Genomic DNA, 12902 nt, shown 5'->3' on the forward strand with positions numbered 1-12902 from the left:
AATCCCGGGTAAGACTCATACCAGCCACACCAATCACACCGTACAACTCGTGATCTGAACCCAGTTAACAGTATGATAAAACGAAAGGGAGCCTCTGAAAAGATGGCTCACAACAATAATAACCCGAATTTTTGTAACAATAACTATATACAAGTATTGCAGACAATCCGCACTTGGGATGGGCGCCCAGCATCCACTACGGACTACGAGAAATAGATTTATCGGTAAGTAAAATCTTATTTTCTCTGACGTCCTAGTGGATGCTGGGACTCCGTAAGGACCATGGGGATTATACCAAAGCTCCCAAACGGGCGGGAGAGTGCGGATGACTCTGCAGCACCGAATGAGAGAACTCCAGGTCCTCCTCAGCCAGGGTATCAAATTTGTAGAATTTAGCAAACGTGTTTGCCCCTGACCAAGTAGCTGCTCGGCAAAGTTGTAAAGCCGAGACCCCTCGGGCAGCCGCCCAAGATGAGCCCACTTTCCTTGTGGAATGGGCTTTTACCGATTTTGGCTGTGGCAGGCCTGCCACAGAATGTGCAAGCTGAATTGTACTACAAATCCAACGAGCAATCGTCTGCTTAGAAGCAGGAGCACCCAGTTTGTTGGGTGCATACAGGATAAACAGTGAGTCAGATTTTCTGACTCCAGCCGTCCTGGAAACATATATTTTCAGGGCCCTGACAACGTCAAGCAACTTAAAGTCCTCCAAGTCCCTAGTAGCCGCAGGTACCACAATAGGTTGGTTCATGTGAAATGCAGAAACCACCTTAGGTAGAAATTGAGGACGAGTCCTCAATTCTGCCCTGTCAGAATGAAAAATTAAGTAAGGGCTTTTATATGATAAAGCCGCCAATTCTGACACACGCCTGGCTGAAGCCAGGGCTAACAGCATCGTCACCTTCCATGTGAGATATTTTAAGTCCACAGTGGTGAGTGGTTCAAACCAATGTGACTTTAGGAAACTCAACACAACATTGAGATCCCAAGGTGCCACTGGAGGCACAAAAGGAGGCTGTATATGCAGTACCCCTTTTACAAATGTCTGAACTTCAGGCACTGAAGCCAGTTCTTTCTGGAAGAAAATCGACAGGGCCGAAATTTGAACCTTAATGGACCCTAATTTTAGGCCCATAGATAGTCCTGTTTGCAGGAAATGGAGGAAACGACCCAGTTGAAATTCCTCTGTAGGGGCCTTCTTGGCCTCACACCACGCAACATATTTTCGCCAAATGCGGTGATAATGTTTTGCGGTTACGTCCTTCCTGGCCTTGACCAGGGTAGGGATGACTTCATCTGGAATGCCTTTTTCCTTCAGGATCCGGCGTTCAACCGCCATGCCGTCAAACGCAGCCGCGGTAAGTCTTGGAACAGACAAGGCCCCTGCTGGAGCAGGTCCTTTCTCAGAGGTAGAGGCCACGGTTCGTCCGTGAGCATCTCCTGAAGTTCCGGGTACCAAGTCCTTCTTGGCCAATCCGGAACCACGAGTATAGTTCTTACTCCTCTCCTTCTTATGATTCTCAGTACTTTTGGTATGAGAGGCAGAGGAGGGAACACATACACTGACTGGTACACCCACGGCGTTACCAGAGCGTCCACCGCTATTGCCTGAGGGTCCCTTGACCTGGCGCAATATCTGTCTAGTTTTTTGTTTAGACGGGACGCCATCATGTCTACCTTTGGTTTTTCCCAACGGTTTACTATCAGGTGGAAGACTTCTGGGTGAAGTCCCCACTCTCCCGGGTGGAGGTCGTGTCTGCTGAGGAAGTCTGCTTCCCAGTTGTCCACTCCCGGAATGAACACTGCTGACAGTGCTATCACATGATTTTCCGCCCAGCGAAGAATCCTTGCAGCTTCTGCCATTGCCCTCCTGCTTCTCGTGCCGCCCTGTCTGTTTACGTGGGCGACTGACGTGATGTTGTCCGATTGGATCAATACCGCCTGACCCTGAAGCAGGGGTTTCGCTTGACTTAGGGCATTGTAAATGGCCCTTAGTTCCAGAATGTTTATATGAAGAGATGTTTCCATGCTTGACCACAAGCCCTGGAAATTTCTTCCCTGTGTGACTGCTCCCCAGCCTCTCAGGCTTGCATCCGTGGTCACCAGGATCCAATCCTGAATGCCAAATCTGCGGCCCTCTAGTAGATGAGCACTCTGCAGCCACCACAGAAGAGACACCCTTGTCCTTGGCGACAGGGTTATCCGCTGATGCATCTGAAGATGCGATCCGGACCATTTGTCCAGTAGATCCCACTGAAACGTTCTTGCATGGAATCTTCCGAATGGAATCGCTTCGTAAGAAGCCACCATTTTTCCCAGGACCCTCGTGCACTGATGCACTGACACCTGGCCTGGTTTTAGGAGGTTCCTGACTAGCTCGGATAACTCCCTGGCCTTCTCCTCCGGGAGAAACACCTTCTTCTGGACTGTGTCCAGAATCATTCCTAGGAACAGTAGACCTGTCGTTGGAATCAGCTGCGATTTTGGAATATTTAGGATCCACCCGTGCTGACGTAACACTACCTGAGATAGTGCTACTCCGACTTCTAACTGTTCCCTGGACCTTGCCCTTATCAGGAGATCGTCCAAGTAAGGGATAATTAAGATGCCTTTTCTTCGAAGAAGAATCATCATTTCGGCCATTACCTTGGTAAAGACCCGAGGTGCCGTGGACAACCCAAACGGCAGCGTCTGAAACTGATAATGACAGTTTTGTACTACAAACCTGAGGTACCCTTGGTGAGAAGGGTAGATTGGGACGTGGAGATAAGCATCTTTGATGTCCAGAGACACCATATAGTCCCCTTCTTCCAGGTTCGCTATCACCGCTCTGAGTGACTCCATCTTGAATTTGAACCTTTTTATGTAAGTTCAAGGATTTCAGATTTAAAATGGGTCTCACCGAGCCGTCCGGCTTCGGTACCACAAACAGCGTGGAATAATACCCCTTTCCCTGTTGTAGGAGGGGTACCTTGATTATCACCTGCTGGGAATACAGCTTGTGAATGGCTTCCAAAACTGCCTCCCTGTCGGAGGGAGACTTTGGTAGAGCAGACTTCAGGAACCGGCGAGGGGGAAACGCCTCGAATTCCCGTTTGTACCCCTGCGATACTACCTGTAGAATCCAGGGGTCCACTTGCGAGTGAGCCCACTGCGCGTTGAAATTCTTGAGACGGGCCCCCACCATGTCTGAGTCTGCTTGTAAAGCCCCAGCGTCATGCTGAAGACTTGGCAGAAGCAGGGGAGGGCTTCTGCTCCTGGGAAGCGGCTGCATGGTGCAGTCTTTTTCCTCTTCCTCTGCCCCGGGGCAGAAAAGAGTGGCCTTTTGCTCGCTTGTACTTATGGGAACGAAAGGACTGAGTTTGAAAAGACGGTGTCTTTTTCTGCTGATGTGAAGTGACCTGGGGTAAAAAGGTGGACTTTCCAGCCGTTGCCGTGGCCACCAGGTCCGATAGACCAGCCCCAAATAACTCCTCCCCTTTATACGGCAATACTTCCATATGTCGTTTGGAATCCGCATCCCCTGACCACTGTCGCGTCCATAACGCTCTTCTGGCAGAAATGGACATAGCACTTACTCTTGATGCCAGGGTGCAAATATCCCTCTGTGCATCACGCATATATAGTAATGCATCCTTCAAATGCTCTATAGTTAACAATATATTGTCCGTATCCAGGGTATCAATATTTTCAGTCAGGGAATCCGACCACGCGACTCCAGCACTGCACATCCAGGCTGAAGCGATTGCTGGTCGCAGTATAACACCAGTATGTGTGTATATACTTTTTAGGATATTTTCCAGCCTTCTATCAGCTGGTTCTTTGAGGGTGGCCGTATCAGGAGACGGTAACGCTACTTGTTTAGATAAACGTGTGAGCGCCTTATCCACCCTAGGGGGTGTTTCCCAACGCGTCCTAACCTCTGACGGGAAAGGATATAGTGCCAATAATTTATTAGAAATTAGCAGTTTTTTGTCGGGGGAAACCCACGCTTTATCACACACCTCATTTAATTCATCTGACTCAGGAAAAACTATTGGTAGTTTTTTCACACCCCACATAATACCCTTCTTTGTGGTACTTGTAGTGTCAGAAATGTTCAATGCCTCCTTCATTGCCGTGATCATGTAACGTGTGGCCCTACTGGACATTACGTTTGTCTCCTCACCGTCGACAATAGACTCAGTATCTGTGTCTGGGTCTGTGTCGACCCACTGAGGTAACGGGCGTTTTAGAGCCCCTGACGGTGTCTGAGACGCCTGGACAGGCACTAATTGATTTGCCGGCTGTCTCATGTCGTCAACAGTTTTTTGCAAAGTGCTGACATTATCACTTAATTTTTTAAATACGATCATCCAGTCAGGTGTCGACTCCCTAGGGGGTGACATCACTAACCCAGGCAATTGCTCCGCCTCCACATCATTTTCCTCCTCATACATGTCGACACACACGTACCGACACACAGCACACACACCGGGAATGCTCTGATAGAGGACAGGACCCCACTAGCCCTTTGGAGAGACAGAGGGAGAGTCTGCCAGCACACACCAAGCGCTATATATATATACAGGGATAACCTTATATAAGTGTTATTCCCTTATAGCTGCTGTTTATTATTATTAGCTGCCAATAGTGCCCCCCCTTCTCTTTTTTACCCTGATTCTGTAGCAGGTCTGCAGGGGAGAGTCAGGGAGCCGTCCTTCCAGCGGAGCTGTGAGGGAAAATGGCGCTTGTGTGCTGAGGAGATAGGCTCCGCCCCTTCACGACGTCCTTATCTCCCGCTCTTTTCTGTAAAAATGGCAGGGGTTAAAATACATCCATATAGCCCAGGAGCTATATGTGATGTATTCTTTTGCCAACCTAAGGTATTATCTGTTTATATTGCGTCTCAGGGCGCTCCCCCCCCAGCGCCCTGCACCCTCAGTGACCGGAGTGTGAAGTGTGCTGAGAGCAATGGCGCACAGCTGCGGTGCTGTGCGCTACCTTAGTCTGAAGACAGGACCGTCTTCTGCCGCCGATTTCACCGGACCTCTTCGCTCTTCTGGCTCTGTAAGGGGGCCGGCGGCGCGGCTCCGGGACCCATCCAGGCTGAACCTGTGATCGTCCCTCTGGAGCTAATGTCCAGTAGCCTAAGAAGCCCAATCCACTCTGCACGTAGGTGAGTTCGCTTCTTCTCCCCTTAGTCCCACGATGCAGTGAGCCTGTTGCCAGCAGGACTCACTGAAAATAAAAAACCTAAAATAAACTTTTATTCTAAGCAGCTCAGGAGAGCCACCTAGCCTGCACCCTTCTCGTTCGGGCACAAAAATCCAACTGAGGCTTGGAGGAGGGTCATAGGGGGAGGAGCCAGTGCACACCACCTGATCCTAAAGCTTTTATTCTTGTGCCCTGTCTCCTGCGGAGCCGCTAATCCCCATGGTCCTTACGGAGTCCCAGCATCCACTAGGACGTCAGAGAAAATACAGTTAACATCTTATACACTACAGACTAACATCAATATCTAAACATAATAACTACACATATACAATATACAACAGCGTAACAATAACAGAGAGAGAGAGAGTATGGCAAATACAAACAGAGAACAAGTTGGTTACAGAGAAAAACTTACACACTGGAGAATGATCGCTGCGCAGTCCTGGTACCAGCTCTCAGGTTAGTCAGTGATGAAAACCTTTTGTGGAGAGTAGACTGAGCTGGCCCAAGCTGGCTGCCTTATATACACTGCATACAGTACACTACAAAGGGGCCTACAATCTCATTGTTCATTGGACGCAGGAATCTGTCCCTACATTATAACAAAAGGTCATAGGTTGATTCAAACAGGAGGGCTGCGACTATTTCATACTGCTCAGGTGGGAGGGAATCTCAGGATTCCCGCCGCATGGATAATGAACTGCAAATATAGTAAATGTCCATAAACTTCTTATAAACATAACTATTTGCAGGAGCGATTAATTTCTCTCAAACCAATACCGGAATGTTACTAATAATATACTCTACCGTTGCATACCAAACACCACTGCTCAAAACCTGTCTGACCCTTCGTATCATGCAAAGAGGGATTTCTCTGTCCATGAATCAGTTACACTAAACAAACTTACTGATATTATTAAGGAGACCGTAACCTACAAAATACACTATTTGGATTAACTATGTGACAATTGAGTCGCCCGCCAGACGCACACAAACTCTACCGTAAATGCACATACCACGCGCTTGAGCGCATGTCCGTGGAGGCGCCGTCACGCAACTGCGAATATGCGCACGCACGGGAGAGAATGTGCACGTGCAGCGGGCAAGCGCATGGGGTTAGTACAAGGCATGAGAATAACGATATTTTTCGACTTTGACAAGATCAAGGTGTCTTCTGCCTCCTCTGATGTTCTTTTCCTCAATACTCACCCGGCTTCAATCTTCCGGCTCTGCGAGGAGGACGGCGGCGCGGCTCTGGGACGGATGGCTAGGGTGAGACCTGCGTACCGATCCCTCTGGAGCTAATGGTGTCCAGTAGCCTAAGAAACAGAGCCCTGAAACTCAGAGAAGTGGGTCTGTTTCTCTCTCCTCAGTCCCTCGATGCAGGGAGTCTGTTGCCAGCAGGCTCCCTGAACATAAAAAACCAAACTAAAATGCTTTCTTTACAGTAAACTCAGGAGAGCTCCTGAAATGCACCCAGTCTCCACTGGGCAACGTATCAAACTGAGGTCTGGAGGAGGGGCATAGAGGGAGGAGCCAGTGCACACCCAGAGTCAAAGTCTTTCTTAAAGTGCCCATGTCTCCTGCGGAGCTAGTCTATCCCCATGGTCCTTACGGAGTCCCCAGCATCCTCTAGAACGTTAGAGAAATATTATTCTTCAAAGGTTTGGTAGGAATGTATCAGGAGTAGTTTGTCGGCAAATTGGCTAGAAACAGCACTAGATTCTGATGGTGTTGGAGCGATGCACTGTAGAGCAATCTTATTCAAACCCACTGTATTTCTGATATTATAAAAAATGCGAGTGTGTTTAGATGGACTCCTTATTTGAACCTCACCTCATATTTGTCCCTTAGCGTATAACACAGGTAAGAGCAGGTTACTGATAAACAGACGCGTTTCTTCTAGATCCATCATTGTTAATTCTAATTCTGACCACTAGATGTCGCACTAACGCTTCCCCGATGCTAAAGACACAAATCCTGCTACACACACCTCCCTTACACTTGGTGCCGTGCGCCTATTGGCGCTGTCCTTAACCAATGAGATTAGGACCTATAGACACTGGACCCGGAAGTGGTGCAGTGTTGTCTCTGCTTCCGGTTGAGGAAATGGAGGCGCTTCACCGGCTTCGGCAGTTTGACGCTTATCCAAAGACATTGGAGGACTTTCGGGTGAAGACATGTGGTGGGGCTATAGGTGAGGGCAGCTCCGGCGCAGGGGAAAGCATTCATTTATGCAGGATGAAAACCTCGGGCTTAGAAATCTATTTATTGTAGCAGTGACTTCTGGAGATTGTGCACCGTGACAGGCGTCCTTTGGGGACTATACTTCCCATAATCCAGCAGGCCTGGCACCCTGTGGGGATTATATCATACCTCCCAACATGACCCTCTCCAGGAGGGACACAATGCTTTGCTTCTGGATTTTTCTCTTAATGTATGATTGCTGGCACCTGTTTTGAACAGATTAATGGATAGGAGGAAAGGTGTTTCAACCCAGGTGATGGCAATCATAAATTAAGAGGGAAGTCCAGGAGCAGAGCATTCTGTCCCTCCTGGAGAGGGTCATGTTTGGAGGCATGTTATATTTATAATACTCCTGCCTTTCACCCTGTGGGGACTGTACTTCCCAGAATTCTCTTGCCAGGTACCCTGATAATCCTCCTGTTTGCCAGCCTTTAGGAGCTGTATTTTCCATAATCCACCATGCCTGGCACCCTGTGGGGACTATACTTCCCGTAATCCACCGTACCTGGCACCCTGTGGGGACTATACTTCCCGCAATCCACCGTGCCTGGCACCCTGTGGGCACTATACTTCCCGCAATCCACCGTGCCTGGCACCCTGTGGGGACTATACTTCCCGCAATCCACCGTGCCTGGCACCCTGTGGGGACTATACTTCCCGCAATCCACTGTGCCTGGCACCCTGTGGGGACTATACTTCCCGCAATCCACCGTACCTGGCACCCTGTGGGGACTATACTTCCTGCAATCTACCGTGCCTGGCACCCTGTGGGGACTATACTTCCCGTAATCCACCGTGCCTGGCACCCTGTGGGCACTATACTTCCCGTAATCCACCGTGCCTGGCACCCTGTGGGGACTATACTTCCCGCAATCCACCGTGCCTGGCACCCTGTGGGCACTATACTTCCCGCAATCCACCGTGCCTGGCACCCTGTGGGCACTATACTTCCCGCAATCTTCCCGCTGGGGGGGGGGGGGCGAGCAAGCACAACAAAGCTCCTTGATTTATTCACACACTATGGGTGTCGTGGACACCTACGAGTGGGAATAGTCCGTTTAAGTTTTTAGTCGGCATTATCAGGGTTCGGAATGCAGGCGGAGGTATTGTGACTGGTGGTCACATAACTACATCCCGCTTGCACTTATTCTCCTGCCCAGCTGCAGAGCTCATGATATCCTGGTGTCCTGCCTATATCTGTTTTAGGGGCAGATTAAATTAGCCATGGGGTTTTAGTTCCCGGGTTAAGGCCCTCATTCCGAGTTGTTCGCTCGCAAGCTGCTTTTAGCAGCTTTGCACACGCTAAGCCACCGCCTACTGGGAGTGAATCTTAGCTTAGCAAAATTGCGAACGAAAGATTCGCAATATTGTGAAAAGACTTCTCTGTGCAGTTTCTGAGTAGCTCGAGACTTACTCTTCCAGTGCGATCAGTTCAGTGCTTGTCGTTCCTGGTTTGACGTCACAAACACACCCAGCGTTCGCCCAGACACTCCTCCGTTTCTCCAGCCACTCCCGCGTTTTTCCCAGAAACGGTAGCGTTTTTTCAAACACTCCCATAAAACGGCCAGTTTCCGCCCAGAAACACCCACTTCCTGTCAATCACATTACGATCACCAGAACGAAGAAAAAAACCTCGTAATGCCGTGAGTAAAATATACTTGACTTTGACTTGAAATTTACTTGACGCAGTCGCAGTGCGAACATTGTGCATGCGCAGTTAGCGGAAAATCGCTGCGATGCGAAGAAAATTACCGAGCGAACAACTCGGAATGACCACCTAAGTGCCCACAGCTATTCAGTTGTATCCTGCAGTAAGCCATAGTTTATAAGGGACAGTAATTTAACACAGTACCTAAAACCCCAAAGTAAGTCCCACCGGTAATTGAAGCTGCTCCTTAGTCTGATGCTTCTGAAACCTTATGCACTGCTGTGGTTTTTGTTCGTTTAGCCAACTTGGTACCAACTTTAATGACCATGGATTTACAAAAGTTACTTGAGTATATACTTGGGTGCCCCCCCCCCCACCCGCAGAAGAATGGCAATTCAATGTACTTAAAATAGTCGATATATTACTTTTAGCTGTGCTTGTGAAACCACAGTCTGGCGCAGCTCTTATTTATTATGCATTATAATCTTATGTATAATAGTGTTTTTGTTGCAACCAGTGACCTCCTCTACATAAATCATTTACTAAGTATTTATGGTACTATACAAAGCTTTTAAATTTTAAACTGAAATACTAGATACACATAAAAACTTTAAAAACCAGCAATTGAATCCCATTGTTCGACATACTGTCATAAAAATATGGCATAGAGTATTTTCGGAACATTTTTTATATATTTTAGTAAATAATTGTTCACTCTTGTCTAACCTACAACATAGAAAAAGTGTTGCTAAAGGTTTATCTGTGTATAAGGTTGACTGCTGATGGCGTTACCGTTCTATGACAAATACTGTGTTTACTCTATTTCTTTGTTAACAAATTCACATTTGATCTTTCCTTTCAGTTACCGTGGTTAGTGGTCTTATAATGCTGATTTTGTTTTTCTCAGAGCTTCAATATTTCCTCACTAAAGAAGTAAGTTTGTCTCCAGTATATATTATACATAGTTACTAGGGTCTTACATTAAGAGCAATAAAATATGAGCTCCTCTGTATAGAGTGCCTGTAATATAATACATTTATAGTAACTGTGTTTATAAAGCAGCACAGTTTGTGTTCTCGATCAATATATCCAGCTACTCTTCTCTTTTAATGTATAAAGCAAAGCCGGCCATACATGTGGCAATCAGTGTAGCCAATTTATGCCGGAAATCACTGTGTGTATCTTCTGTCTGTGATCTGGTGACATTTACTGTATCTGTATTTACACTGTTATTGTGTCCTCCTATGTATTTGTATCGCTTTACTGCAAACTGCCACAATGCTAGCAACAAAACATATTGAATCTGATGAGAAGAATAAATCCAGCCTGGGCTTTATGCACTATACCAGTGATGGGGAACTTTTGGCACTCCAGCTGTTGTTGAACTATACATCCCAGCATGCCCCGCTACACTTTTAGCATGCCAAATAGCAAAACTGTATCAGGGCATGCTGGGATGTGTAGTTCAACAACAGCTGGAGTGCCAAAGGTTCCCCATCACTGGTATACTGTGTGCTTTTATCCTTGGTTAATTTTCAGCAGACTGCACAGCAGGAGACTTGTAGTAGTGTTCACGCTAGGCTGTTTTAGCAGGGCGCTGCGCCCTGCCCGAATTTTTTTTTTTAAAGGCAAAATCCGCCCTGCCCCTTTTGCGGCACCCTGCTAGAAAAGCCGCCCGCTTCCTGCCCTCCCAGCGTGTAAAGATGCCGCGTGCATGTGCACGGCATCCATTCACGCTATGGGAGAGAGCTGGGGGAAGCCCAGCACATCCGTCGGTGCTGGCATGCCCCCAACAGTGACGTCACCGGCCACAGATGCCCCCTATAGCAACGTCTGTGGGCCGCACTGCCCACTAAAATGACGTTTCCATGGCCACTCCCCCTAATTTACATGGCTGCGCCCCCATTTCGGGCATGCGCGGCTTCGCCGTCCGCGTGCAGATATGCCCCCGGAGTCCGGCGCCCTGCCCAATTTCATTTCTAGAAGGAACACTATTGTAGGTAAGGCATAGAGGGAGGCATCTCTATACTGACAGCCAGACTTCTGTGTTAAGAGGTAATCTAACACTATGCACGCTTTTTTATACTTGCCTATGCAGTTTGGGGGACGCTGTCTTATGTCCCCCAGACTTGCTATGTCACTGTGCAGTTTGGAGGACGCTGCCTTATGTCCCCCAGACTTGCCTTGTCACTGTACAGTCTGGGGGATGCTGCCTTATGTCCCCCAGACTTGCTATGTCACTGTACAGTCGGGGGGATGCTGCCTTATGTCCCCCAGACTTGCCTTGTCACTGTACAGTCTGGGGGATGCTGCCTTATGTCCCCCAGACTTGCTATGTCACTGTGCAGTCTGGAGGACGCTGCCTTATGTCCCCCAGACTTGCTATGTCACTGTACAGTCTGGAAGACGCTGCCTTATGTCCCCCAGACTTGCCTTGTCACTGTACAGTCTGGGGGATGCTGCCTTATGTCCCCCAGACTTGCTATGTCACTGTGCAGTCTGGAGGACGCTGCCTTATGTCCCCCAGACTTGCTATGTCACTGTACAGTCTGGAAGACGCTGCCTTATGTCCCCCAGACTTGCCTTGTCACTGTACAGTCTGGGGGATGCTGCCTTATGTCCCCCAGACTTGCTATGTCACTGTGCAGTCTGGGGGACGCTGCCTTATGTCCCCCAGACTTGCTATGTCACTGTGCAGTCTGGGGGACGCTGCCTTATGTCACCCAGACTTGCCATGTCACTGTGCAGTCTGGGGGACGCTGCCTTATGTCCCCCAGACTTGCCATGTCACTGTGCAGTCTGGGGGACGCTGCCTTATGTCCCCCAGACTTGCCTTGTCACTGTGCAGTCTGGGGGATGCTGCCTTATGTCCCCCAGACTTGCTATGTCACTGTGCAGTCTGGGGGACGCTGCCTTATGTCCCCCAGACTTTCCATGTCACTGTGCAGTCTGGGGGATGCTGCCTTATGTCCCCCAGACTTGCCATGTCACTGTGCAGTCTGGGGGACGCTGCCTTATGTCCCCCAGACTTGCTATGTCACTGTGCAGTCTGCGGGACGCTGCCTTATGTCCCCCAGACTTGCTATGTCACTGTGCAGTCTGGGGGATGCTGCCTTATGTCCCCCAGACTTGCTATGTCACTGTACAGTCTGGAAGACGCTGCCTTATGTCCCCCAGACTTGCCTTGTCACTGTATAGTCTGGGGGATACTGCCTTATGTCCCCCAGACTTGCTATGTCACTGTACAGTCTGGAAGACGCTGCCTTATGTCCCCCAGACTTGCCTTGTCACTGTGCAGTCTGGGGGATGCTGCCTTATGTCACTGTGCAGTCTGGGGGATACTGCCTTATGTCCCCCAGACTTGCTATGTCACTGTGCAGTCTGGGGGATGCTGCCTTATGTCCCCCAGACTTGCTATGTCACTGTACAGTCTGGAAGACGCTGCCTTATGTCCCCCAGACTTGCCTTGTCACTGTATAGTCTGGGGGATGCTGCCTTATGTCCCCCAGACTTGCTATGTCACTGTACAGTCTGGAAGACGCTGCCTTATGTCCCCCAGACTTGCCTTGTCACTGTGCAGTCTGGGGGATGCTGCCTTATGTCACTGTGCAGTCTGGGGGATGCTGCCTTATGTCCCCCAGACTTGCTATGTCACTGTACAGTCTGGGGGATGCTGCCTTATGTCCCCCAGACTTGCTATGTCACTGTGCAGTCTGGGGACGCTGCCTTATGTCCCCCAGACTTGCTATGTCACTGTGCAGTCTGGGGGACGCTGCCTTATGTCCCCCAGACTTGATATGTCACTGTGCAG

At 49.0% G+C, this 12902-nt stretch overlaps 1 protein-coding gene across 1 annotated transcript in view; it reads left to right on the top strand.

Annotated features, from left to right (window-relative positions):
- The first annotated feature begins 7217 nt into the window (after positions 1 to 7217).
- ERGIC3 (ERGIC and golgi 3) overlaps positions 7218 to 12902 on the top strand; it is an 89073-nt gene continuing 83388 nt past the window's right edge. Inside the window, exons 1-2 of the mRNA XM_063960179.1 lie at positions 7218 to 7393; positions 9954 to 10024. Of these exons, the coding sequence (XP_063816249.1) occupies positions 7237 to 7393; positions 9954 to 10024 (228 nt within the window). The 5' untranslated portion in view covers positions 7218 to 7236. The remainder of the gene's footprint in view (positions 7394 to 9953; positions 10025 to 12902) is intronic.

Source organism: Pseudophryne corroboree, chromosome 3, assembly GCF_028390025.1.
Source record: "Pseudophryne corroboree isolate aPseCor3 chromosome 3, aPseCor3.hap2, whole genome shotgun sequence".
Classification (NCBI taxonomy): domain Eukaryota; kingdom Metazoa; phylum Chordata; class Amphibia; order Anura; family Myobatrachidae; genus Pseudophryne; species Pseudophryne corroboree.